Source organism: Oncorhynchus mykiss, chromosome 15 (assembly GCF_057628025.1).
Source record: "Oncorhynchus mykiss isolate SJ-2025 chromosome 15, ASM5762802v1, whole genome shotgun sequence".
Taxonomy (NCBI): domain Eukaryota; kingdom Metazoa; phylum Chordata; class Actinopteri; order Salmoniformes; family Salmonidae; genus Oncorhynchus; species Oncorhynchus mykiss.
In genome coordinates this window covers 21,851,567-21,875,512 of record NC_143036.1, presented here as the reverse complement: position 1 = coordinate 21,875,512, position 23,946 = coordinate 21,851,567, and the positions used below count along the sequence as shown (strand labels likewise).

Here is a 23,946-nt window from a genome sequence, read left to right as displayed (position 1 = left end):
ACGCACAATCCCTCCATCAGTGCTCTGACTGTCCACAATAAGCTGAGAGAGGCTGTACTGAGGGCTTGTAGGCCTGTTGTAAGGCAGGTCCTCACCAGACATCACCGGCAACAACATTGCCTATGGGCACAAACCCACCGTCGCTGGACCAGACAGGACTGGTAAAAAGTGCTCTTCACTGACGAGTCACGGTTTTGTCTCCCCAGGGGTGATGATCAGATTTGCGTTTATCGTCATAGGAATGAGCGTTACACCGAGGTCTGTACTCTGGAGCGGGATCGATTTGGAGGTGGAGGGTCCGTCATGATCTGGGGCGGTGTGTCACAGCATCATCGAACTGAGCTTGTTGTCATTGCAGGCAATCTCAACGCTGTGTGTTACAGGGAAGACATCCTCCTCCCTCATGTGGTACCCTTCCTGCAGGCTCATCCTGACGTGACCCTCCAGCATGACAATGCTACCAGCCATACTGCTCATTCTGTGCGTGATTTCCTGTAAGACAGGAATGTCAGTGTTCTGCCATGGCCAGCGAAGAGCCCGGATCTCAATCCCATTGAGCACGTCTGGAACCTGTTGGATCGGAGGGTGAGGACTAGGGCCATTCCCCCCAGAAATGTCCGGGAACTTGCAGGTGCCTTGGTGGAGGAGTGGGTTAACATCTCACAGCAAGAACTGGCAAATCTGGTGAAGTCCATGAGGAGGAGATGCACTGCAGTACTTAAATGCAGCTGGTGGCCACACCAGATACTGACGGTTACTTTTGATTTTGACCCCCCCCCCCTTTGTTCAGGGACACATTATTCCATTTCTGTTAGTCACATGTCTGTGTAACTTGTTCAGTTTATGTCTCAGTTGTTGAATCTTGTTATGTTCATACAAATATTTAAACATGTTAAGTTTGCTGAAAATAAACGCAGTTGACAGTGAGAGGACGTTTCTTTTTTTGCTGAGTTTATTATTTAGTATATGTTAAGACAAGATAAAATCAAGAATAGTCTTAAATGCCCTTCGCATGTAGGACCGAGACGAATCCAGTATCGCTATACTCATTAGTATCGCTGCAAGGAATCAAAACGCGAAGGGCACGCAACTTCTTTAGGAAAACAGCCCTGAACAGCCCTGAAACAAACATCATTATGTTGTCATCCAGAGTCACATTTATTTTCCAAGCTATAGCACACAGTCTTTTACATTCAGAAGGTTTTTAAAGGACCAAAGAGTTTGGTCTGCTTCTTGGTTTCATTTTTGCCATGGAAAAAATATTGCAATACTGGTATCGTCCCAGGCCTACTAGCATGTTGTTCAAATAGTTGGACAGAAGGGTGTGTTCATAACAATTCAACTGTTCTACCCTGTTAGCTAGCAAATAGGAGGAGGAGGTGTGATGGTGCTTTGCTGGTCACATTGCCTGTGAGTTGGCTAAACTTGAAATATAAAGATTAGCTGGCTACTCACTAGCATGTGGGCTTGTGCTTGAGAGACTGCTGATGAGACCGGTGTTAATTTTCGATAATGCCTGCTACAAGAAGTTAGTCGTTATTAATGAATGTACATTATTCATGGGTCTGGTTAAATTTTGTAACATAAAGGGCATTTTTGTAGACAGACTTGAAAGCCAGATCAGTGGTTATTGCGAAAAAACAGGTTAAACTTTTCATAAAATAATTGAATTATTAGTGGGTCTTATGGTTGTGGAAGGCAGGTATAATTTCACCAGCCCTGAATTCATTAGATTATTGCTCACTGTTTTGAAATGCAGTGTATTTCACATTTTATTGTACAACAAAGCTTATGCTTTTTAGGCCATATCGCCCAGCCCTAATTACACTATTGAATAATGCAACCAAACCATATTACACTCTTGAATAATGCAGCAATTCACAAGCCTGTGCAGACAATTAAATGGTTTATTTTCTTGTCCGTACACATTCAATTAGCTGTTAGTACTTTTATATTCCCATTCCCATACGAATATAAAAGTACAGTAACAGTATCATACAGTGTCATTCATATTATAATACAGTGCATTCTGAAAATATTCAGGCCCCTTGACACAATACCCCATAATGACTAACCAAAAAAACTGAAATATCACATTTACATAAAGTACCAGTTTGGACACACCTAATCATTCAAGAGTTTTTCTTTATTTTTACTATTTTCTACCTTGTAGAATAATAGTAAATACATACAAACTATGAAACAACACATATGGAATCATGTAGTAACCAAAAAAGTGTTATACAAATCTACATATTTGATATTTGATATTCTTCAAAGTAGCCACCCGTTGCCTTGACAGCTTTGCACACTCTTGGCATTCTCTCAACTAGCTCCATGAGGTGGTCACCTGGAATGCTTTCCCAACAGTCTTAAAAGAGTTCCCACATATGCTGAGCACTTGTTAGCTGCTATTCCTTTGCGGTCCAACTCATCCCAAACCATCTCAATTGGGTTGAGGTCGGGTGATTGTGGAGGCCAGGTCATCTGATGCAGCACTCCATCACTCTCCTTCTTGGTCAAATAGTCCTTATACAGCCTGGAGGTGTGTTGGGTCATTGTCCTGTTGAAAAACAAATGATAGTCCCACTGAACGCAAACCAGATGGGATCACTGCAGATTGCTGTGGTAGCCATGCTGGTTAAGTGTGCCTTGAATTTTAAATAAATCACAGGCAATGTCACCAGAAAAGCACCATCACACCTCCTCCTCCATGCTTCACGGTGGGAACCACGCATGCGGAGATGATCCATTCACCTACTCTGCGTCTCACAAAGACACGGCAGTTGGAACTAAAAATCTAAAATTTGGACTCATCAGACCAAAGGACAGATTTTCCCTGGTATAATGTACATTGCTCGTGTTTCTTGGCCCAAGCAAATCTCTTCTTATTGGTGTCCTTTAGTAGTGGTTTCTCTGCAGAAATTTGACCATGAAGGCCTGATTCACGCAGTTTCCTCTGAACAGTTGATGTTGAGATGTGCCTGTTACTTGAACTCTGTGAAGCATTTATTTGGGCTGCAATCTGAGGTGTAGTTAATTGCCGATTACAGAGACTGGTAACTCTACTGAACTTATCATTTGCAGCAGAAGTAACTCTGGGTCTTCCTTTCCTGTGGCGGTCCTCATGGGGGTCAGTTTCATCATAGCGCTTGATTATTATTATTGCTACTGCACTTGAAGAAACTTTTCCCGAATTGACTGACCTTCATGTCTTAAAGTAATGATGGACTGTCGTTTCTCTTTGCTTATTTGAGCTGTTCTTGCCATAATATGGACTTGGTCTTTGTCACGCCCTGACCATAGTAAACCGTTTTTTTCTCTGTGTTGGTTGGGGCGTGATAGTGACTAGGGTGGGTCATCTAGGGTTTTTTGTATGTCTATGTTGGCCTGATATGGTTCCCAATCAGAGACAGCTGTTTATCATTGTCTCTGATTGGGGATCATATTTAGGTATCCATTTCCCTTTTGTGTTTGTGGGATCTTGTCTATGTTTAGTTGCCTGTCTGCACTAGTTGTATAGCTTCACGTTTCATTCGTTGTTCTTTATTGTTTTGTTTAGTGAGTTTCTCTTTATTAAAATTATGTGGAATTCTATGCACGCTGCGCCTTGGTCTCATCATTACGACGATCGTGACAGTCTTTTACCAAATAGGGCTATCTTCTGTATACCACCCCTACCTTGTCACAAGCTGATTGGCTCAAAGGCATCAAGAAGGACAGAAATTCTACAAATGAACTCTTAACAAGACACACCTGTTAATTGAAATGCAATTCAGGTGACTACCTCATGAGGCAGGTTGAGAGAATGCCAGGAGTGTGCAAAGCTGTCATCAAGGCAAAGGGTGGCTACTTTTTAAAAATCTCAAATATATTTTGATATGTTTAACACTTTTTTGGTTACTACATGTGTTATTTCATAGTTTTGATGTCTTCACTATTATTCTACAATGTAGAAAATAGTAAAAATAAAGAAAAAACGTTGAATGAGTATGTGTGTCCAAATCTTGACTAGTACTGTGAGTATTCAGACCCTTTACTCAGTACTTTGTTGAAGCACCTTTGGGAGCGATTATAGCCGCAAGTCTTCTTGGGTACGACCCTACTAGCTTGGCACACCTCTATTTGGAGAGTTTCTCCCAACAAAATGTGGAAAATGTAAAATGATCTCACTACATTCTGAATGCACTGTATACGCTACACAGCTAGGTAACATTAGCTAGCTAGCTAAACAAACAATAACTTCTGCATCCTCACAAACGTGCTGGCTGTAGTTGAATGCTGATGTTTAGCTGAACCATAGCAGGCCAAGCTCTTAGGCTTATACAAGCTACCTTATTAAAGTTACCTTAGAACAAACCAGGCTTCATTTGATCAATTTCATGAAAGTCATTATATGAGGTAAAAGCAAATTGCGACTGAAATCGTTAGTTATTCCCTGGGGAGTTGCTTCTTGTCTGGACCTCGGTGGCATAGTGCAGTCAGGCAAAAACATCTAAATAATCGCTTGAGATTTAAAGCTACAATTTCAGAATGTTACAGGCTGTTACTACAATTTCAGATAAAAACTCAATTAAAACAAGTCTAAAAAATATGCTAAATGTCTGTACATTTGAGCTGTTTCTGAAACATTGCCATGCTATTAAAATGTTCACTGTAAGTGTGTTGGCTCAACGAGACATTTCTGTTTACACTGCCCTGCTTAGAGGGAGGCAACTGTCCTGCGCTACCTGGTATACCTTACAGTATACGTGTAGTCGAGAGTATTTTTGCGTAAAGCCTTAAGTATGAAGAGCCTCTGTTTCTGGAGGGGGAAGCAAACCAAATAGCATTAATCACACTGGGTCTCGGTGAAGAGGGCTACAGATCAAAGACATACACAAGCTCTTCAGGGGAAACACTTTAACATGGAGATGACTGGATGGGTGCTGCCACTTATCCACAGGCAAGGACAAATGCATAAAAGGAACACATAGACACACATTTGTGCAAATACTATCTCTGTGGGGCACATGCACACTCATACAAGAACATCTGCTGTTGCATTTACAGATTTGCTTACACACACACACACACACACAAACACACTCTCTCTCTGAGCACAGATGACCTGTCTCAGTAATCAGTGTGCTGCTGCAATGTCGGCTCAGAGGATAAGCCCCATCTCTCTCTCCTCCCCTCCTCCTTTCATCCCTCTCTCCTTACACAGCAGTTGGATGGCTGACAGCAGGTTTTTGGGAGGACCTTGTGAGCCCCCCCCCCCTTCCCTCCCAAGGGCTCTGCTTTTCTTTTTACCATCGATTTACCCAGACATTGGGAGAGAAAACACACACACACACCACACAGCAGGAAAGAGCAAACAAACAGTGCTAGTTGATTTCCCTCCTGCTCATAAAGCCTTAGTGGATGACACCATTGCATTATTAATATGTTTCTGACATATTATTCATATGTGGAACATACAGCACTCATCCCAGATTGAGTGATGGTTGTGTTGCAGCACGTTACCAGATTATTTTGGTCCATGTGACTTGCCATCCTGACATGTTGTTTTCCCCATACCAGGAGAGGAATGGCACCTCTGTGAAAATTACATTTTGACATGTGGGTGGGTTCATGAATGAATGGATGTATTTGTGTGTGTGTTTGTCCATTTGTGCACATACGTTTGTGTGTGACAGTGACAAACCATCTTTCTTTGTCTGTGTCACGCCCTGACCATAGAGAGCCTTTGGTTTTCTACAGTGTTGTAGGTCAGGGCGTGACTAGGGGGCGTGTTCTAGTTTTCCTATTTCTATGTTGGTTTACTTGGTATAGTTCCCAATTAGAGGCAGCTGATTATCGTTGTCTCTAATTGGGGATCATACTTCATTGTTCCCACCTGGGTTGTGGGATATTGTTGGTATTTGTGCTGGTGGCACCACGTAAGTCACATTTTGTTCCTTGTTTATGTTTGAAAGTTTCACTTAAATAAAAGATGTGGAACTCAACACACGCTGCGCCTTGGTCTGACCTTTTCAACAACCGTGACAGTCTGCAACATTCTGAGCAACAGTAGTCAATGTGAACACCAGTTCCAAGTTGAACAGAGGAACCGAACTGTTTGAAACGGGTGATCACAGAAACCACACGATGACTGAATGAGTGCTATGCCACTGCCGGTGCTCTCCACAGTGTATAATCCACAGGCTTTGTTTTGAACGGGGCCTTCCTGCTTGCTAGGACAGAGCCCCATGAGACTAACCCTACACCAGAGAGCAGGACAAAGCATGCTGGGGATTCTGACCTGGGGATTATTCAAAGGGATACAATGTTTAGAACTTCACAGATAAATAATGCATAGAGGTTAGTGATGCACTGATATGATATTTCTGGCCGATATCGATATCCGATATTTTCCTTGCCCCCCAAAAAAACTATACTGATACTGATAACCGATATAAAAAAAAAATACCGGCCTTTTTAGCATTCTAGTACAGTTAAATAGTTAACGCACACACATGGACACAGCGGTCTAAGGCACTGCATTGCAGTGCAAGAGGCATTACTACAGTCCCTGGTTCGAATCCAGGCTGTATCATATCCGGCCGTAAATGGGAGTCCCATAAGGCGGCGCACAATTGGCCCAGCGTCGTCCGGGTTTGGCCCGGGGTAGGCCGTCATTGTAAATAAGAATTTGCTCTTAACTGACTTGCCTAGTTAAATAAAGGTTACAGACACACACACCACACTGACAAAAAAAGTTATTTTGTTGGCATTTACGTATGTCCCCATTACCAGTAAAACATAATCAAAACCTATTTCTTTCACTTACTTGCTGTGCTGTTTCATTCTTCATTTGTTCAGTCGTTTTATTCTCAACCATGACAAGTAAAATAACAATTGTGGGGGGTACTGGTACAGAGTCAATGTGCGGGGGCACCGGTTAGTCAAGGTAAATGTACATGTAGGTAGAGTTATTAAAGTGACTATGCATAGATGACAACAGAGAGTAGCAGTGGTGTACAAGAGGGTGGGCAATGCAAGTAGTCTGGGTAGCCATTTGATTAGATGTTCACGAGTCTTATGGCTTGGGTGTAAAAGCTGTTTAGAAGCCTCTTGGACCTAGACTTGGCGCTCCAGTACCGCTTGCCGTGCGGTAGCAGAGAGAACAGTCTATAACTAGGGTGGCTGGAATCTTTGACAATTTTTAGGGCCTTTCTCTGACATCGCCTGGTATTGAGGTCCTGGATGGCAGGAAGCTTGACCCCAGTGATGTACTGGGCCGTACGCACTACCCTCTGTAGTGCCTTGCAGTCAGAGGCCGAGCAGTTGCCATACCGGGCAGTGATACAACCAGTCATGATGCTCTTGATGGTGCAGCTGTAGAACCTCTTTGAAGATCTGAGGACCCATGCCAAATATTTTCAATCACCTGAGGGGGAACAACCCTATAGGCTGTCTTGTCGGTGATCATGCCTACCACTGTTGTGTCATCTGAAAACGTAATGATGGTGTTAATGGTGGTGTTGGAGTCGTGCATGAGTGAACAGAGAGTACAGGAGGGGACTGAGCACGCACCCCTGAGGTGCCCCTGTATTGAGGATCAGTGTGGCAGATGTGTAGTTACCTACCCGTACCACCTGGGGGCGGCCTGTCAGGAAGTCCCGGATCCAGTTGCAGAGGGAGGTGTTTAGTCCCAGGGTCCTTAGCTTAGTGATGAGCAACACTATGGTGTTGAACGCTGAGCTGTAGTCAATGAATAGCATTCTCATATAGGTGTTCCTTTTGTCCAGGTGGGAAAGGGCAGTGTGGAGTGCAATAGAGATTGCATAATTTGTGGATCTGTTGGGGCGGTATGCAAATTGGTGTGGGTCTAGGGTTTCTGGGATAGTGGTGTTGATGTGAGCCATGACCAGCCTTTCAAAGCACTTCATGGCTATAGACTTGAGTGCTACGGGTCGGTAGTCATTTAGGCAGGTTACCTTAGTGTTCTTGGGCACAGGGACTATGGTGGTCTGCTTGAAACATGATGGTATTACAGACTCGGACAGTAAAGAGAGAATGCCACTGAATTGCTTGTTCACAGACTGTGTGGGCAGTTTTGTTGCCGGAGCAAACTGTTGTCAATGGCAACTGTTTCATTCGTCAATGTGGGCCAGTAAAAACATCCACGTCGTCGGGAAAAGGGGCCATCTTCACTCCATAGAAACCAGTCAGCACTAACGACACACACTAGCTGCTAGCTAGCTGGTTATCTTGCATTGTCGAAGTCAGAATGGGCATGCGCACTCTACTGTTATGTGACAGAATTGGTGGCGTTAGAATTAGGAATTAGAATACGAATAAAACACTGAACAAAAATATAAACGTAACATGTAAAGTGTTGGACCCATGTTTCATGAGCTGAAAAAAAGATCCCAGAAATGTTCCATACGTACATAAAGTTTATTTCAAATTTTGTGCACATTTGTTTACATCCCTGTCAGTTTTGTTGAGCAGGCATTTCAATGCCATGACAGAGGGTATCACGTCTGCTGCATTGAGTTGATGAGCTTATTTCTCCAGTCAGTTGTTCGAATGGAGCTAGGAGTGTGTTCACGTTTCCAAGTTTCAAACATGTTCTCAAATGCCATTGAAATGGCAGCAGTGGTATGACAACCAGCATATTTATGAGCATGCAATACGACTTTCCTCAGTACGAAATCCTCGACGACCCACTGTGCTGTCAGACTCAGCATGCTCATGGGGCTGATATCGCTGGTCCAAATGTCAGTCGTGAAGCTAATAACAGTGACGCTATTACTGTGTAACTCCGGTAGGGCAACATCTGAAAAATAGTACCAAAAATAAAGAAAAGTGTACCGGTGCTCGACCAGTCGGCAAAAGCCAACATCACCCACAACAGAGAATGGTTGATTGTCAAGGGCAATGAATTCCATTATCTTGTCGTAAATGGGTTTCGCTTTTGCGTTGTCTCCCTGAAATGTTCTTACTCTTTCAAATGACTGCTGGACTTGTTGACTGCTCAATCCACACAGCAGACATTGGGGCTAGGTTAGGAATGCTGTCTTGCACATGTAGCGCCATTACATCATGTACCTACGTTATATACAAAGATGTTCTCATCTATCTGTGTTTACATAGATATGCACGTCAGCTTTGATATCGGTTTTGCACATTGCCGTTAAACTAGACGTCGGGCCGATACCGATGTTGGCATTTTTAGCTAATATCGGCCGATTCCGATATGTTTACCGATATATCGTGCATCCCTAATAGAGATGGTACTGTTCTAAATACCTAGCATAACAGGCAATCATGTCTGCTCTACTGAATGTATTTCTATCTGAACATGCATCCCACTGGAAGCTCCCATTAACCACAGTCCACATCTACACCTAGGGCTCTATTTTCACCTGGCGTTAAGCCCAACGCACACCCGTTTGAAATGTCGAACCTTAAAGCCGGCGCTCTGTAATTTTCAAACCCTAGCGCCAGGATTGGTAATTTACCGGTCTTATATGAGCTTGCTTGTGCTGAGGTGGGAGGGTTGGCAATATCTGAGGTGTGTCCTGAAACTTGCGCCAATGTGCAAATTTTAGTATGCTCTGGTGGGATATTTAAGACCAACAGGAAGCTGGTCTTAGTGGTAACACGGTTGGTTATGGCATGGATATTGACAATGGAAGTGCCGCCTATCCAGCAGTGATGCACAGTGCCCATTTGTACATGGAACAAGAAAGATGTGCTTTTTGTGCCCGTAAACCCCATGTTTAAAAACGGTTTTGTTTCATTTGATTAAAAACCAAGCATAGCCTCTCCTCTCAATGGATGTCGTTTTTTGTTGTCATTCCCAATACATTTGCCAAGTAGTCAAGACTATCAGTAAAGGGTTTGGCTCGTGAGACCACTTTGAAATAAATCTTAATCACCATAGCTTTATTAAAATATCAAGTTTGGCAGCAGCAAAACAGTGAGCAGACATCCCCCTTTGTAGGCTATTACATTATTTTAACCAGCTCCTGTCATTATTTTGGCTGAGTAAAAAAAAACTCCTTGTAGGCTATTTGCCCATCATTGAACGAGAGATGAGATAATCCGGTGACACTCATATTTAGAAACATTTAAGTTATTTTCCTGTAGCAATTGCTTGTTTTCCGTTTTGTTTGATTACAAAACAAACCTTTAGTAGCAGAGGTCGACAGATTAATCGGCATGGCCAATGGCATTTTAATCCACAAGGAGACCGCGTGGCAGGCTGACCAATTGTTACGCGAGTGCACCGTTACAAAGGACCTTGTGGCAGCAAGGAGCCAAAGGTAACTTGTTAGCATTAAACGTATCTTATAAAAAACAATCAATCTTCACATAATCACTAGTTACCTACACATGGTTGATGATATTACTAGTTTATCTAGCTTGTCCTGCGTTGCATATAATCAAAGCAGCAGCAGGCTCGTAAGCATTCATTCAAACAGCACTTTACTGCGTTTTGCCAGCAGCTCTTAGCAATGCTTGAAGAACATCTCTGTTTATGACTTCAAGCCTATCAACTCCCGAGATTAGGCTGGCAATACAAAAGTGCCTATAAGAACATCCAATAGCAAAAGGTATATGAAATACAAATGGTATAGAGAGAAATAGTCGACGCGTCATAATAACTACAACCTAAAACTTAACTGGGAATATTGAACCACCAGCTTTCATATGTTCATCATGTTCTGAGCAAGGAACTTAAACGTTAGCTTTTTTACATGGCACATATTGCACTTTTACTTTCTTCTCCAAAACTGTGTTTTTGCATTATTTAAACCAAATTGAACATGTTTCATTATTTATATGTGACTAAATAGATTTTATTTATGTATTATATTAAGTTAAAATAAAAGTGTTCATTGTTCATTCAGTATTGTTGTAATTGTCATTATTACAAATATATATATAAAAATCGGCCGATTAATCGGTATTGGATTTTTTTGGTCCTCCAATAATAGGTATCGGCATTGAAAAATCATAATCGGTCGACCTCTACTTAGTAGGCTATCCTTACCTTTCTATAATGAAAGCTGGTTCAACAGCAAAGCATATGGCCAATTTAATCCATATAATGATCTACTCGTGACATTATTGCCAACGTTCTTTTGCATTTTTCACAATTAACATAAGCGTGTACTCCATTCGGCTTGTATCCATCCCCTTTTCCAAAGAGTGCCTTTGTCCGGTTAGCAAAGACTCGCTCCGCCAAACAAAAATTTTTCAGTATAACGCCATATCAACGGTAGGCCTGGCTATATCTTGCTTATTGAGAAGGTGCCTTACACATACAATGCAATTTACGGGAGCCTAGTATTTTTTATTTGAAGAGAATTGCAATGTGTAGTTAAAGCCAGTTACAACAATATTGACTGTCAACACTCAAAACATATTGAGCAATCACTGGATGTTATTATATATATATATATATGTGTGTGTGTGTGTGTGTGTGTGTGTGTGTGTGTGTGTGTGTGTGTGTGTGTGTGTGTGTTTTACTGTTGCTGTCACTTGTTACTGTAGGCTATGCTATCTAATAAACTGTAGTATCAATCCACAATGGACTAGGACGACAATATTCCATCCCCCAGCCGAATTGGACCGTCAATAACCTACAGAACTTGAGACAAACACATGCAGTATAAGCCTTGGAACACCTTGATTGAACAGTGTTCATTCATCAAAACCCAGCCCTTTCGCGCCACGGCCAGCTATTGCATTCATAATAACGGCTGTGAAAATAACTCAAGTATTCCTGACACACCCTCGGACCTATAGCCCTACTGCCAGCGCTTAAATGTACTATTGTGTTTGGTGTGTTGAAACAGAGCCCCTACAGTCTTGACTGAAAAGGTGGTTAGCCTTGTGTACTGAGCAAGGGGAGCGGGCTTGGCCCGTGGAGTCAGCACTGTCAATCACACTGTGTCTGCCTCGGGTTAGGGTGACACACACATCAGGGAGGCAGGGCATGAGCCTCTGATCTGAGGTTTACAACGCTGCCCCACAGCCCCACCTCCGGATCATTAAAGGCAGCCAGACACACACACTATACCTCACTGGCACAGAAATACAATTCATGGGTGTAGTTCACAGTGCCCCAACTGTTACCCACCTGAGACTCATTAGCAGCGTGCACACATACACACACACACACCTCCCTTGGGTTCCTGTGTGAGGCAGGGCTGCCACCTCCTGCATTCCTGAGAGGAACTCGTCTCACATTGTCAGAGCTGTGGCCTCCAGGGTCTTTCCCCCCTCTCTCTTTCTCACTCATTAACCTTTATCAGTAACTCCCTGCGGGTCTCTTTGGCAAAGCTTGACTGAACACATACCTATCCATGCTACCACACTCTTACATAAACCACCCTAGCACAAAGAACTAGAGCCCTGCACGGGCATGAATTTTCAGCCCGAGCCCTACCCATGCCCGACGTTCAGGCCCTACCCAGGCCTGATTACTTCTGCCAAATTTACCCAGGCCTGATTGCTTCTGCCCTGTCCAAACCCAACATCAGAAATAACTTCAATTGTTAGTAATGATTAGCTGCTCGTCTCTGTCTGTCCTCCCCCTCCCTGCTCTGCATGCGCTCTTCTGCTGGTCTGCCTGCGTGAGTATCCATAGCAATGACTCCGCCTTGGGCTGCTCAATGACGAGACGCAAAAGAGCAGTTAGCTGTTGTGAAATCCCCTCTCCTGTCGACTCGGACAATGTTCTGGTCTTATATTTGATGAGTTTGAAGCACTTCTGACACGCTGCTACTTAATCATCTGAATGGAGTTGTTGTTATTTCCTGTAGGATTCTGAAGGGGAGAAAGTCCACAGTTCAAAGTTCAAGTTATGTAGCTAGTCTCAATTAGCCTAGCTAACGTTAGCTAGCTAGCTAGCCAGCTTTACTATCTTATTGTAGCTAATGTTATAATACGGTTATGTCTACTCTAGTGTCATGCTTGTTGCCATTTCCTACACTTCCCTTTGTCAAGTTGAAGTACATCAATACAGGCCTAACAGATTGCAATAAAATGTACCTCTTTTGAGTTGCTAGAGGCCAAATACATATGTGATACCTGGCTATGCAAAGATATGCTTTGGAGGTATGAACTTTCCCTGAGGTGAACTATCTAGAACAGGGATGGGCAACTGGCAGCCCGCCAGTCGGGGTCTCAACTTACTGTTGAGAGTAGGAATTGTAGAATATTTTAAAGGTGAAATTTTGAAATTTGGTTGTGCGGTTGTGTGTCAGCAGTTTTTCTCTTATGTCCGTCACTGACAGCTTTAGATTGGTAAGTTAGTCTAGCCAGCTATCTACACTTGTAATAATCATGGTCGAATTAGCAACCGGGGGGGGGGCATTGGTTTACTTAGTCACTCTCGCTCAGATATCATATAAAATAAAATAAAAATTTCTCTCGACCTAATAGCAAAATGTGCAGAATTGCATGAAATTAGCTTTAAAACTGAAAAATGCCCCATGGAAAAATGTGTCGACTTTCGGCAAACTTTTTCTCTCTGCGGTCAAGAGGGGGGGCCGCTAAAATGTTTTGCTCGCAAATAAATTGCATGTGTGGGTATAGATGTAGGTACGCAGGCCTGCGAGCCACTGTGGCCCCCACCCCCATCAAAGTTGCCCATCCCTGATCTAGAATATATAGAACACTTGTGTGTAATGAGTCCAGTGTCAGGGGTAATGATAGACACTGTGGTGCACAGTACAGTGCTGTTGATTGTGTGGGCTGGGCTGGTAGTGAACCAGACCAAGAGGAATGTCGAAGAAACCATCTCACTTAGATTAACATCACAGCTGGACACTTGGCCTGTTGTCATCATCAACTGGCCCACAGTCAGTCACACAACCAGCGGGACTCTACAGCACATTTTCATTTGAGACGTATTTTGGTTCAGCTTTCGCTGCAGCACACTGCTGTTATTTTGGGTTGGAATTATCGGACCGGCACTTCCTTTTTAAATCAGCACTAGACATTTTAAAAAAGGATAAGAAAAATATTGTTGCGGCCATAAGCGTTGGACATGTTGATGTTGGTCCGTCCCATTTATTTTCAAAGCACCCCAAAGAGTTTGAGAATTTAAAACCTGATTTGGCCGTATACTTACAGTATATTGATTGTAATGCGTCTTGAAACATTGTGAACAGGTGACATACTGAACAGGTGACATACTGAACAGGTGACATACTGAACAGGTGACATACTGAGCTACAAGGCACAGTCATCTCCTCCTCTGAGTGAGATGTTGAGTGGGTTGAGGGAGAGCTGCAGTTCATGGTCACCAGATAAAAGGAGTCCACCTTTTGAAGTAAGGTCCCGTTGTCTCTAGTCCCGTGTGGCTCAGTTGGTAGAGCATGGGGCTTGCAATGCCAGGGTTGTGGGTTTGAGTCCCACTGGGGACCTGTATGAAAGAGTACGCATGGTGGCATCCAGTAGACTGCCAAATCCAAGTGTAAAGACATTATCCACTTTTAATGAGTTCAGCGGTGGGCCCGGCACCATGGAACTGTCACACAACCACCTGCTTGTAATTTCAGCCATCATGTTATGTGTGAACAGGCCTTTGATAAACAACATGCAGAAAAAGGCTGTGTCAGCTCTCTGTGCACATCACTAGAAACAAAAACAGAAGTGGTGGTGCAGAAAATGGGAAGCTGTGCGCTATACAGGGCCTCAGGCATACACAGACACACACACACACACACACACACAGACACACAAACACACACAGACACAAACACACACACACACAGACACACAAACACACACAGACACAGACACACAAACACACACAGACACAGACACACAAACACACACAGACACAGACACAAACACACACACACAGACACACAAACACACACAGACACAGACACACAAACACACACAGACACACACACACACACACACAGACACACAAACACACACACACAGACACACAAACACACACAGACACACACACACACACAGACACAGACACAAACACACACACACAGACACACAAACACACACAGACACAGATGCACAGACACAGACACAAACACACACACACAGACACAGACGGACACAGACACAGACAGACACAAACACACACACACACAGACGCACAGACACAAACTCACACACACAGACACAAACGCACAGACACAAACACATACACACACACACACACACACAGTTGGCTGGGGTCTATCACAGGCCAGTCCTGTTGAAGTTAAACAGAGAGTGAGTGAGAGCTGTTTTTAGAGAGTCACTGCACACAAACATACACATTCATTGAGTCACACACATACACTCAGAGATATGCTACATACCGTAAGAAGGACAGAAGGCCTGCTAAACCAGAACAGTGTCATCACCTCTCCTAGAATGTGACAACCGAGGTCAGAATTCCTCATAACTGTTTTCTATCTGCTCAGTAAAGAACATGATGGCCTTTCTGGAGTTTTGGGGATTTATTTAATGATTTGTAGAAAGTAATTAGAGGTTCTATTAAAGGTTCTATTATATATATTTTTCCCAATTGGCGGTTTGGAACTGATCGGTGTGTTGTGGCTAATTCCTTCAGGCTCATGACTTGGGTCTTGACTGGAAACATTGACTTAATACTTTTTTAGGACAAAAATAACTCTCCCAAACCTACACAACACAACTCATAATGCTTTTGGAACTAGGATACTTTTCTGTAAAACCAGTTGACATAGTAACAGTCCTAACCCCGGATGTCCTAGATGAACAGGAAAGGGTGTGGCCTACATGAGAGAGGTCACAGCATAACGAGAGCACCGTCGTGACCTCATTTCCTCCCACACAGGCACGCCCCAGGAAGTATCTAGGAAGCCAATGACCTCATTGGACAGACTGTTTGACCTCAACCCCCGGTTGTCGGTTGTGACCACAACCCAAATGGCAGGCCTACCACGGAAAATAAATGGTATCGAGCTGCCCGACAGTTGTTTTGGCGCCACAAGGGCCGCGGACGTTGCAATTTAGGACAGCCCAGTTCATGTGCCACTTTTCCCCTAAGGAAAACACTGTTGTTGCAGCCGGACAAACATTGACCAATGACCACAGTTGTCTGGGTCCTTCCAGCCCCTCATTCGGGTCCAAGGATGTCTGTGTCCAGAAGTGATGTACTGTATCTACAGTGTTTGGAAAAACTCTACATTTGTTTGAAGGGATTTTTCAGAGGACAGGCAAAGACTGCAGCACTAATCTAATTCGATACTAACCTTCACTTTCATACTGTACTTGTGACTGACCCTTGAATCCCTTGTAGGTCTGGTCCCTGTCTTGGCGCAGTGCCCAGAGTGACTGCAGTAAGTTGATAGGACAACCCACACACCACTTAGGATGCAGCACACGCTAAATAGTGCACTTGCCGTATCTACCATGTCTGTCATGTCAACACGTACGAGTGCCACTTAGAGAACCCGCAAAGGGGCTGACCTAACACGTCCATAGATTACGCTGGGCATTACGTCAGTTTTGGCGCATTATCTGCTATTGTGGCTGCTTATGTGACAGGTGGCCATTTTGAAATGCTCTTAAAGGGGCAGTGCAGTCACACGTAATATTCCCATACTATGAGCTCGAAATATCACTTGTGAAATTGTGATTATGCCCATTTAGTGTAGGAGCGTTTAGGAGAAAAATGCATGTAATTTCAGCCTGTTCAGGTAGGATGGAGTTTTTGTCCCACAGCATGATATCACAATCTGATCTGATTATTCTGACCAATGACAAGTCAAATCTTTTATTTACATTTCTAAACCGGGTGGATTGAGCCCTGAATGCTGATTGACTGAAAGCCGTGGAATATCAGACCGTATACCAAGGTCATGACCCAATTCATTTTTTTAACTAACCAGTTTATAATAGCAGTAAGGCACCTCTTGGTTTGTGGTATATGGCCAATATACCATGGCTAAGGGTTGTATCCAGGCACTCCGCGTTGCGTTGTGCGTAAGGACAACCCCTTAGCCGTGGTATATTGGCCGAATAACACACCTCTTCGGGCGTTATTGCTTAAATATATCCTCCTACTTTGAAGGGGTTAGCCGGGTAGGCTCTCTAGAGTCTAGACCAGGGGTATTCAACTCTGACCCTACGAGGTCTGGAGCCCGCTGGTTTTCTGTTCTACCTGATCATTAATTGCACCCACCTGGTGTCCCAGGTCTAAACCAGTCCCTGATTAGAGGGATTTTTTTTTTTTAAAGGAGTGGCACTTGCTTCAAGGTCTGGAGTTTAACATGTGGGGTCTATACGATCTTATCCGCCGATCAGGGCTGTGTATGTAAATATATTTACATTCATATCAACACACCCACACGATCAGACTGAGCATTTCAATGGCAAAAGGAGGCTCAGGAAAATAAATGATACCAAAAATATATTTTTTGTTATTTTCGTGAAATAAACACACACAGTGATTTATTAGACATGCAGCGACAATTTAAATATGCAATTAAAAATAACTTTGATTCACCTACGTTTGCTGTCGGCTACAATATTGATCTGTTGCAGCAGAATAGAGAGGATGAACCTTCTCTATGGCCTTATGTCATCCAGCGGACACACACACACACACACACACTGCCCCATCAGCCAGAGTACTAGACGTCCCGTGGGCCATTTGTTGGTCAGACCGCACAATAGAAAGCCTGGCTTTCCTTTGGTTTCCTTCCTTTGTTGAAACAATATGGTGTCCGAGTGGCCACACCAAATTGTATTCAAGAGGTTAATGGTAGAATCTGAGCCAAAAATGCAGCAGTAACCTTTGGGTTGTTTTCTTAGAGCTCTAGCAATTTAGCCAGTTCAGTTTCAACAACATTTCTTGTAAATAAGAATTTGTTCTTACCTGACTTGCCAGGTGAAATAAAAAAATATCTAACTTTGCATCTGCACTGTTCTTCAGGTAAAATGTTCAGTGGAAATTGGTAAAAGTCGTCCTTGTACATATGTTGTTTTTTTACTATACAATCATTGGTTTTTGTTTGGCTCGCATTTTAAAGTGAAAAATTGGAGTCTCGGCATCACTCTGTTGCCGTGGAATTGCCTGTATACTACTGCTGCTTACAGGAAACCCCCATGTAGACTGTTTGAGTCTTAAACTCTGTATTATGAATGTTCAGGTCTGAGTTGGTCTTCATAACCCCATAGGGAAATATAGTTTTCACTTCATACAGTACAACACATATGGGCAATTCCACAGTAACGGTATAACACTAACACTCAGATTGTGTCACTTTAAAATGTATGCCAAACAAAATCCATTGATTTCAAAGTTGAACAAACCAAGTCTAAGTCCAAGGACTACTACTTTTAAAATAAATTTAAAAAATGAAAATGTACCCCCTTTTTCTCCCCAATTTCGCTTTTACAATCTTGTCTCATCGCTGCAACTCCCCAACAGGCTCGGGATAGGCGAAGGTCGAGTCATGTGTCCTCCGAAACACGACCCGCCAAAACACGCTTCTCGACACACACTCGCTTAACACGGAAGCTGGCTGCACCAATGTGTCGGAGGAAACACCGTTCAACTGATGACTTTGTCAGCCTGCAGGCGCCCGGCCTGCCACAAGGAGTCGCTAGAGCACGATGAGCAAAGTAAAGCCCTTGCAGCCAAACCCTCCCCTAATCCGGACGACGCTGGGTGAATTGTGCACGGCCATATGAGACTCCCGGTCATGGCCAAACCGAACCCCAGGCTGTAGTGACGCTGCAACAATGCAATGCCTTAGACCGCTGCGCCGCTCGGGAGGCCCCCACAAGGACTACTTTTAACAATTTACACAGAGAATTTGACAAAAACACATTTACTTAAAGAAGAGTGCACACTCAAAAGTTTGGTCACAGAATGACGGTTTGTGCTGTTGATGCCATCATTCTGTTACCAAACTTTGCGTCTGCACTGTTCAAAGTAGTCCTTGTGCATAGAGTTGTATGGTTTGTTAAACTTTGAAAACAATGGCTTTTGTTTGGAATACATTTTACAGTGAAACATCTGAGTCTAAGCGTAATTCCGTTACCGTGGAATTGCCCATATGTAAAACCAGACACTGTAAAGTCACACTTTAAAACCACTATAGCAATCTGCCATTGACTCGACGTTATACCATTGACTGGGCTATCAAATGAAATGTCACGGAAAAGGTTATACCTATAATGTGTTAAAGCGTCTGCACGCTTCCCATCCGAAACAGTTTGCATATATTATGATGGAATTTCGAGCAGTTTTTTTCTTCTTTTTGGTCTTCGGGAAGGTTTTTTGGCTGGTCGTGCACACATGTTTTCTTCGGGAGGCAAGCTGAAGTTTGGAGCCAAGGTCTAAGCCCCTTCATTGGTCAACAATAAGGATTCATCAATGAAATGTTTGTTGTCATTCAACGATAGATGACTCGTTTTCATGCACATTATTTAACTTGAGAAATACTGCCCCAAACAATTTAGTTAGATTTAAAGTTGCACGACTAAGATCTACTCAGCAAAAACATCAAAAATGAATGACAGATTTCTTAAATTAATTTGGACTATTTTGAGGAAGTGTATACTGGCTACGGCATCTCAGGATGGACAAACAGTACTATTGCCGCTTTTAAGGGAGGCACCAGCCGAAACGAAGCATTTCGGAAGCCTATAGGCATTGTCACCACCCAGACTGTCCAGTAGATGGAGCTCCTGACGTGTTATGCTGTATATACACACAGACAGCTCTGTGAAAAGAGAGAGAGACAGAGAGAGTGAGAGGGCCCCACCATACAGATAGTAGCTCTACAATGAGCTCTGTCACTTCACACTGTACAAGTGCACTGGCTGGTCACTTCAACTCTTTTTTTTATGTACGTCCACAATTTGAAAGTGTGCAGAGAAGGAAAGATGCAGAGAGCAAAGAAGGATTTAAAAGAGAGGGATGAAGAGAGATGGAGAGTGGTGCAGGCCAGGTTAGATGCCCTCACTGCCCAGGATGTGTGTTATGGCTGGGAGGGAGGGAGGTTTTGCTGGAGCGTGTGCTGCTCTGCTCTAACCCTAATCCCTCTCTCTGATACACCATTGGCACATGCTATTCTAATCTCCCTGATTGAGGAAGGCAGAGGGAGGAGGGGTTGGAGTAAAAAGGGAAGAATGGAGGAGAGATTATAGGAGAGCGAGGGAGGGGAACGGAACGGAGAGGAGGAATGACCGAGGGAATGGTAAGGCTTAGCAAATGAAAATGGAGAAAGAGAGCGCGAAAGCAAGAGAGAGAGAGAGGGCGTTAGAGAGGGATAGGGGACCGGGGGACTGATCAGGATTATAACCTGTCATTACCCCTCCCTTTGACGTTGGTGAAAGATGACACCATATGACTCTGCAGATTCTCGCAGCTTCCGTGGTCAGATGACCCTAGAGCTGGGTCTTTCTCTCAAACCTGATCAGCAGCCGGCCTTTCCCCTGAGTGTCTCTCTCTCTCTCTCTCTCTCTCTCTCTCTCTCTCTCTCTCTGTCTGTATGTATGTGTACTTGCCCTAGTGCTACAGCAGCCTAGAGTGTGCTGTTCTCTTATTGGGAACATCCGTGGATGTCCCAGATTATTGGGTTTGTGTGGGCCTAGCAGAGAGGCCTTGTGGCCCAGAAGGACATTACATTACTGGCAGGTTAGATAGAGAGACAGCTGGAACCTCAGGAGGCCTGCTTGCTGGCTCTGTCTGATTCTGGTTGGGAGAATTCATGAATGATGCATCTTCTAAGTATCAAACATGACTTGTTGGTACAGTTAAAATGTAACACACTGATGTAAGAAATTATAACTATTGTAACTATTTTATTACCTCAAACTGTATGTGTAATCTGTGTGTGTGTTTCCCCTGCGGTATATATTTTGGCATTTGTCAAATGTTTCATCCATCCTAAACTGTCCTTCCTGGATCCCATTTGAATTCTAACCTTACACCACTGCTTGTCTCTGTCTCCCCCCTCAGAACCATGGCAGAGCTGGACCTGAGCCTGAGCGATGCTCTGATGGACAGTGTGCCCCAGGCTGGCCCGGAGGACCTGGTGGAGAGGGACTTTGTGGCCCAGCTGGAGGCCGAGGCCTTTGACGACCAGGTGGGCGAGACTGTGGGCAAGACGGACTACATCCCCCTGCTGGACAATGACGGGAACAGGGCAGGTGAGCTGACTGGAGGGGACGGGGTTAGGGGGATGAGGGGAACGGGAAGGAGGGAGGTCATTGAGTTCAGCCACGAACACAATCATAGGTCATAAGTGAAGGTGAGCATAAGGGGTTGGTTGATCAATTGATCGATGACAATGGGAATATGAATGAACACCTGCCATATGTACACTTATTAACCTACAGTGGATAACCTCAGACTGATGCACCGCTGGGCTTATCACTGTACATCCATCCTAACCAGGGGGCAGTGCTTAGTGAAGGGATGTGTAAGACTCTCTCAGGGCAATGCAGGGTGATGTGTAAGACTCTCTCAGAGCAATGCAGGGTGATGTGTAAGACTCACTCTTCTCTCAGGGTAATGCGGGGTGATGTGTAAGACTCACTCTTCTCTCTGGGTAATGCAGGGTGATGTGTAAGACTCACTCTTCTCTCAGGGTAATGCAGGGTGATGTGTAAGACTCAGGGCAGTGCAGGGTGATGTGTAAGACTCTCTCAGAGCAATGCAGGGTGATGTGTAAGACTCACTCTTCTCTCAGGGCAATGCAGGGTGATGTGTAAGACTCAGGGCAGTGCAGGGTGATGTGTAAGACTCTCTCAGAGCAATGCAGGGTGATGTGTAAGACTCACTCTTCTCTCAGGGCAATGCAGGGTGATGTGTAAGACTCACTCTTCTCTCAGGGTAATGCAGGGTGATGTGTAAGACTCACTCTTCTCTCTGGGTAATGCAGGGTGATGTGTAAGACTTACTCTTCTCTCAGGGTAATGCAGGGTGATGTGTAAGACTCAGGGCAGTGCAGGGTGATGTGTAAGACTCTCTCAGAGCAATGCAGGGTGATGTGTAAGACTCACTCTTCTCTCAGGGCAAGGCAGGGTGATGTGTAAGACTCACTCTTCTCTCTGTGTAATGCAGGGTGATGTGTAAGACTCACTTTTCTCTCAGGGTAATGCAGGGTGATGTGTAAGACTCACTCTTCTCTCAGGGTAATGCAGGGTGATGTGTAAGACTTAGGGCAGTGCAGGGTGATGTGTAAGACTCACTCTTCTCTTAGAGTAATGCAGGGGGATGTGTAAGACTCACACTTCTCTCAGGGTAATGCAGGGGGATGTGTAAGACTCAGGGCAGTGCAGGGTGATGTGTAAGACTCGCTCTTCTCTTAGAGTAATGCAGGGTGATGTGTAAGACTCACTCTTCTCTTAGAGTAATGCAGGGGGATGTGTAAGACTCACTCTTCTCGCTGGGTAATGCAGGGTGATGTAAGACTCACTCTTCTCTCAGGGTAATGCAGGGTGATGTGTAAGACTCAGGGCAGTGCAGGGTGATGTGTAAGACTCACTCTTCTCTCTGGGTAATGCAGGGTGATGTGAAAGACTCACTCTTCTCTTAGAGTAATGCAGGGGGATGTGTAAGACTCACACTTCTCTCAGGGTAATGTGCTTGGCTTTTATTGTTCCCATCTCCATCAATTACGTCCTTCCATCTATTCTACCTTCCTGGGAGAGATGAGCGAGAGAAAGAAAGAAAGAGAGCTCTACAAATCTTCTTTCACATTATCCCCACGCCACACACTAACATGGGTGTATATCTATTACCCATGTATGTTTCTGTAATTGTACTGTATGTGTGTGTCTGTCTATAATTTGATTATGGTGTGTCCAAGTCTGTAAATTGTTATGTCTGATATTTGTCTGAAACGTTTTCCCCGCTGCTGTTGTCTTGGTTGGATCAGGTATCCCTTGAAAAACCTATTTGATCTCAATGAGACTAACCCGGATGAATGAAGGTTAAACGAACAATAGGTGGCCGTACTGGAGCGCATGCAGCCAGGCGTCTTAGAGTTTCACATGCTGTATGAGCAGATCATGCATGTTCTAATGAAATGAAACCCAGGATTAGTCCTTAGCGTATGGGCTTCACCATCTACACCCAACCGATACCACCTTTAATCCATGGTATTGAATGTGCGGATAGCTGCCAACGTCTAATCTCACTTTAATTCAGACCTCCATGGTTTCTGGGAAGGGCTTCCATAATTAGGCACGTAACTAGGCCCAACGGTGTAGGCAAACTACAATCCTAAAAGTGAGAAGAAGCGTGTGTGCGACGTTACATGGCCTTATGTAAGCAGCTCCAGATAAGAGACTGATGAAGCCAGACAGCGCTGGACAAGCCCTGCCATTTTGGGTCTGACGGTGTGTCACTCCAGCGGCTGCGGCCTGATTTTAGTGGAGTGTTTGTGTGTGGGTCCAGCAGACTGTGACTCAGCTGTAGGCCACGTCTCTTGTCCAGACAGTCTGTCCAGAGTTGCAGACTGTGTGTGGGCAGTTTTCCATGATGGTCAACTTCAGAAGTACCTTAGGCAGAAATTAAGTGTTGGTTCCAGCTGACGCACCAACACGCCTTGTTGTTGTTGTTGTTGGTGTGTGTGTGTGTGTGTGTGTGTGTGTGAGCAGATGCCGACTCTGTGTTGGAGAATGGCGAGCAGGACGCCCAAGGGGCACAAAAACCTGGTAAGAGTTGATTCCCAGAATTTTCCACTATGTCCCCGGCCACTCTGAACGTACCACCTGATCATTCTCATGCACCTTCGTTCATCACGCCTCTTTCTGGTCCTTTACTTCCTACTTCCTGTGTCCTCGTCATTTGCTTGAGTTATTTCTCTTTTTGAGTGTTTTGACTGTGTGTGGTTGGGTTGGCTCCATTCTTACTTGTATAGTCAACCAAGGAATTTCAGGGCAGGATGTGTAAGGTTTGTTATATAGTGGTAGTTGAGGATGTGTAAG

The 23,946-nt window shown here is 44.1% G+C and overlaps 1 protein-coding gene across 50 annotated transcripts in view; it reads left to right on the top strand.

The window, feature by feature from the left end:
* LOC110489787 (uncharacterized) overlaps positions 1-23,946 on the top strand; it is a 122,285-nt gene that overhangs the window by 9,918 nt on the left and 88,421 nt on the right. For 32 of the 50 annotated variants that reach the window (XM_090199619.1, XM_090199618.1, XM_090199615.1 and 29 more), the window contains exons 2-3: positions 20,969-21,159; positions 23,617-23,673. In XM_090199619.1, the coding sequence (XP_090055745.1) occupies positions 20,973-21,159; positions 23,617-23,673 (244 nt within the window). In that variant the 5' untranslated portion in view covers positions 20,969-20,972. The remainder of the gene's footprint in view (positions 1-20,968; positions 21,160-23,616; positions 23,674-23,946) is intronic. The other 18 variants (XM_090199600.1, XM_090199591.1, XM_090199590.1 and 15 more) reach the window with 1 other exon arrangement.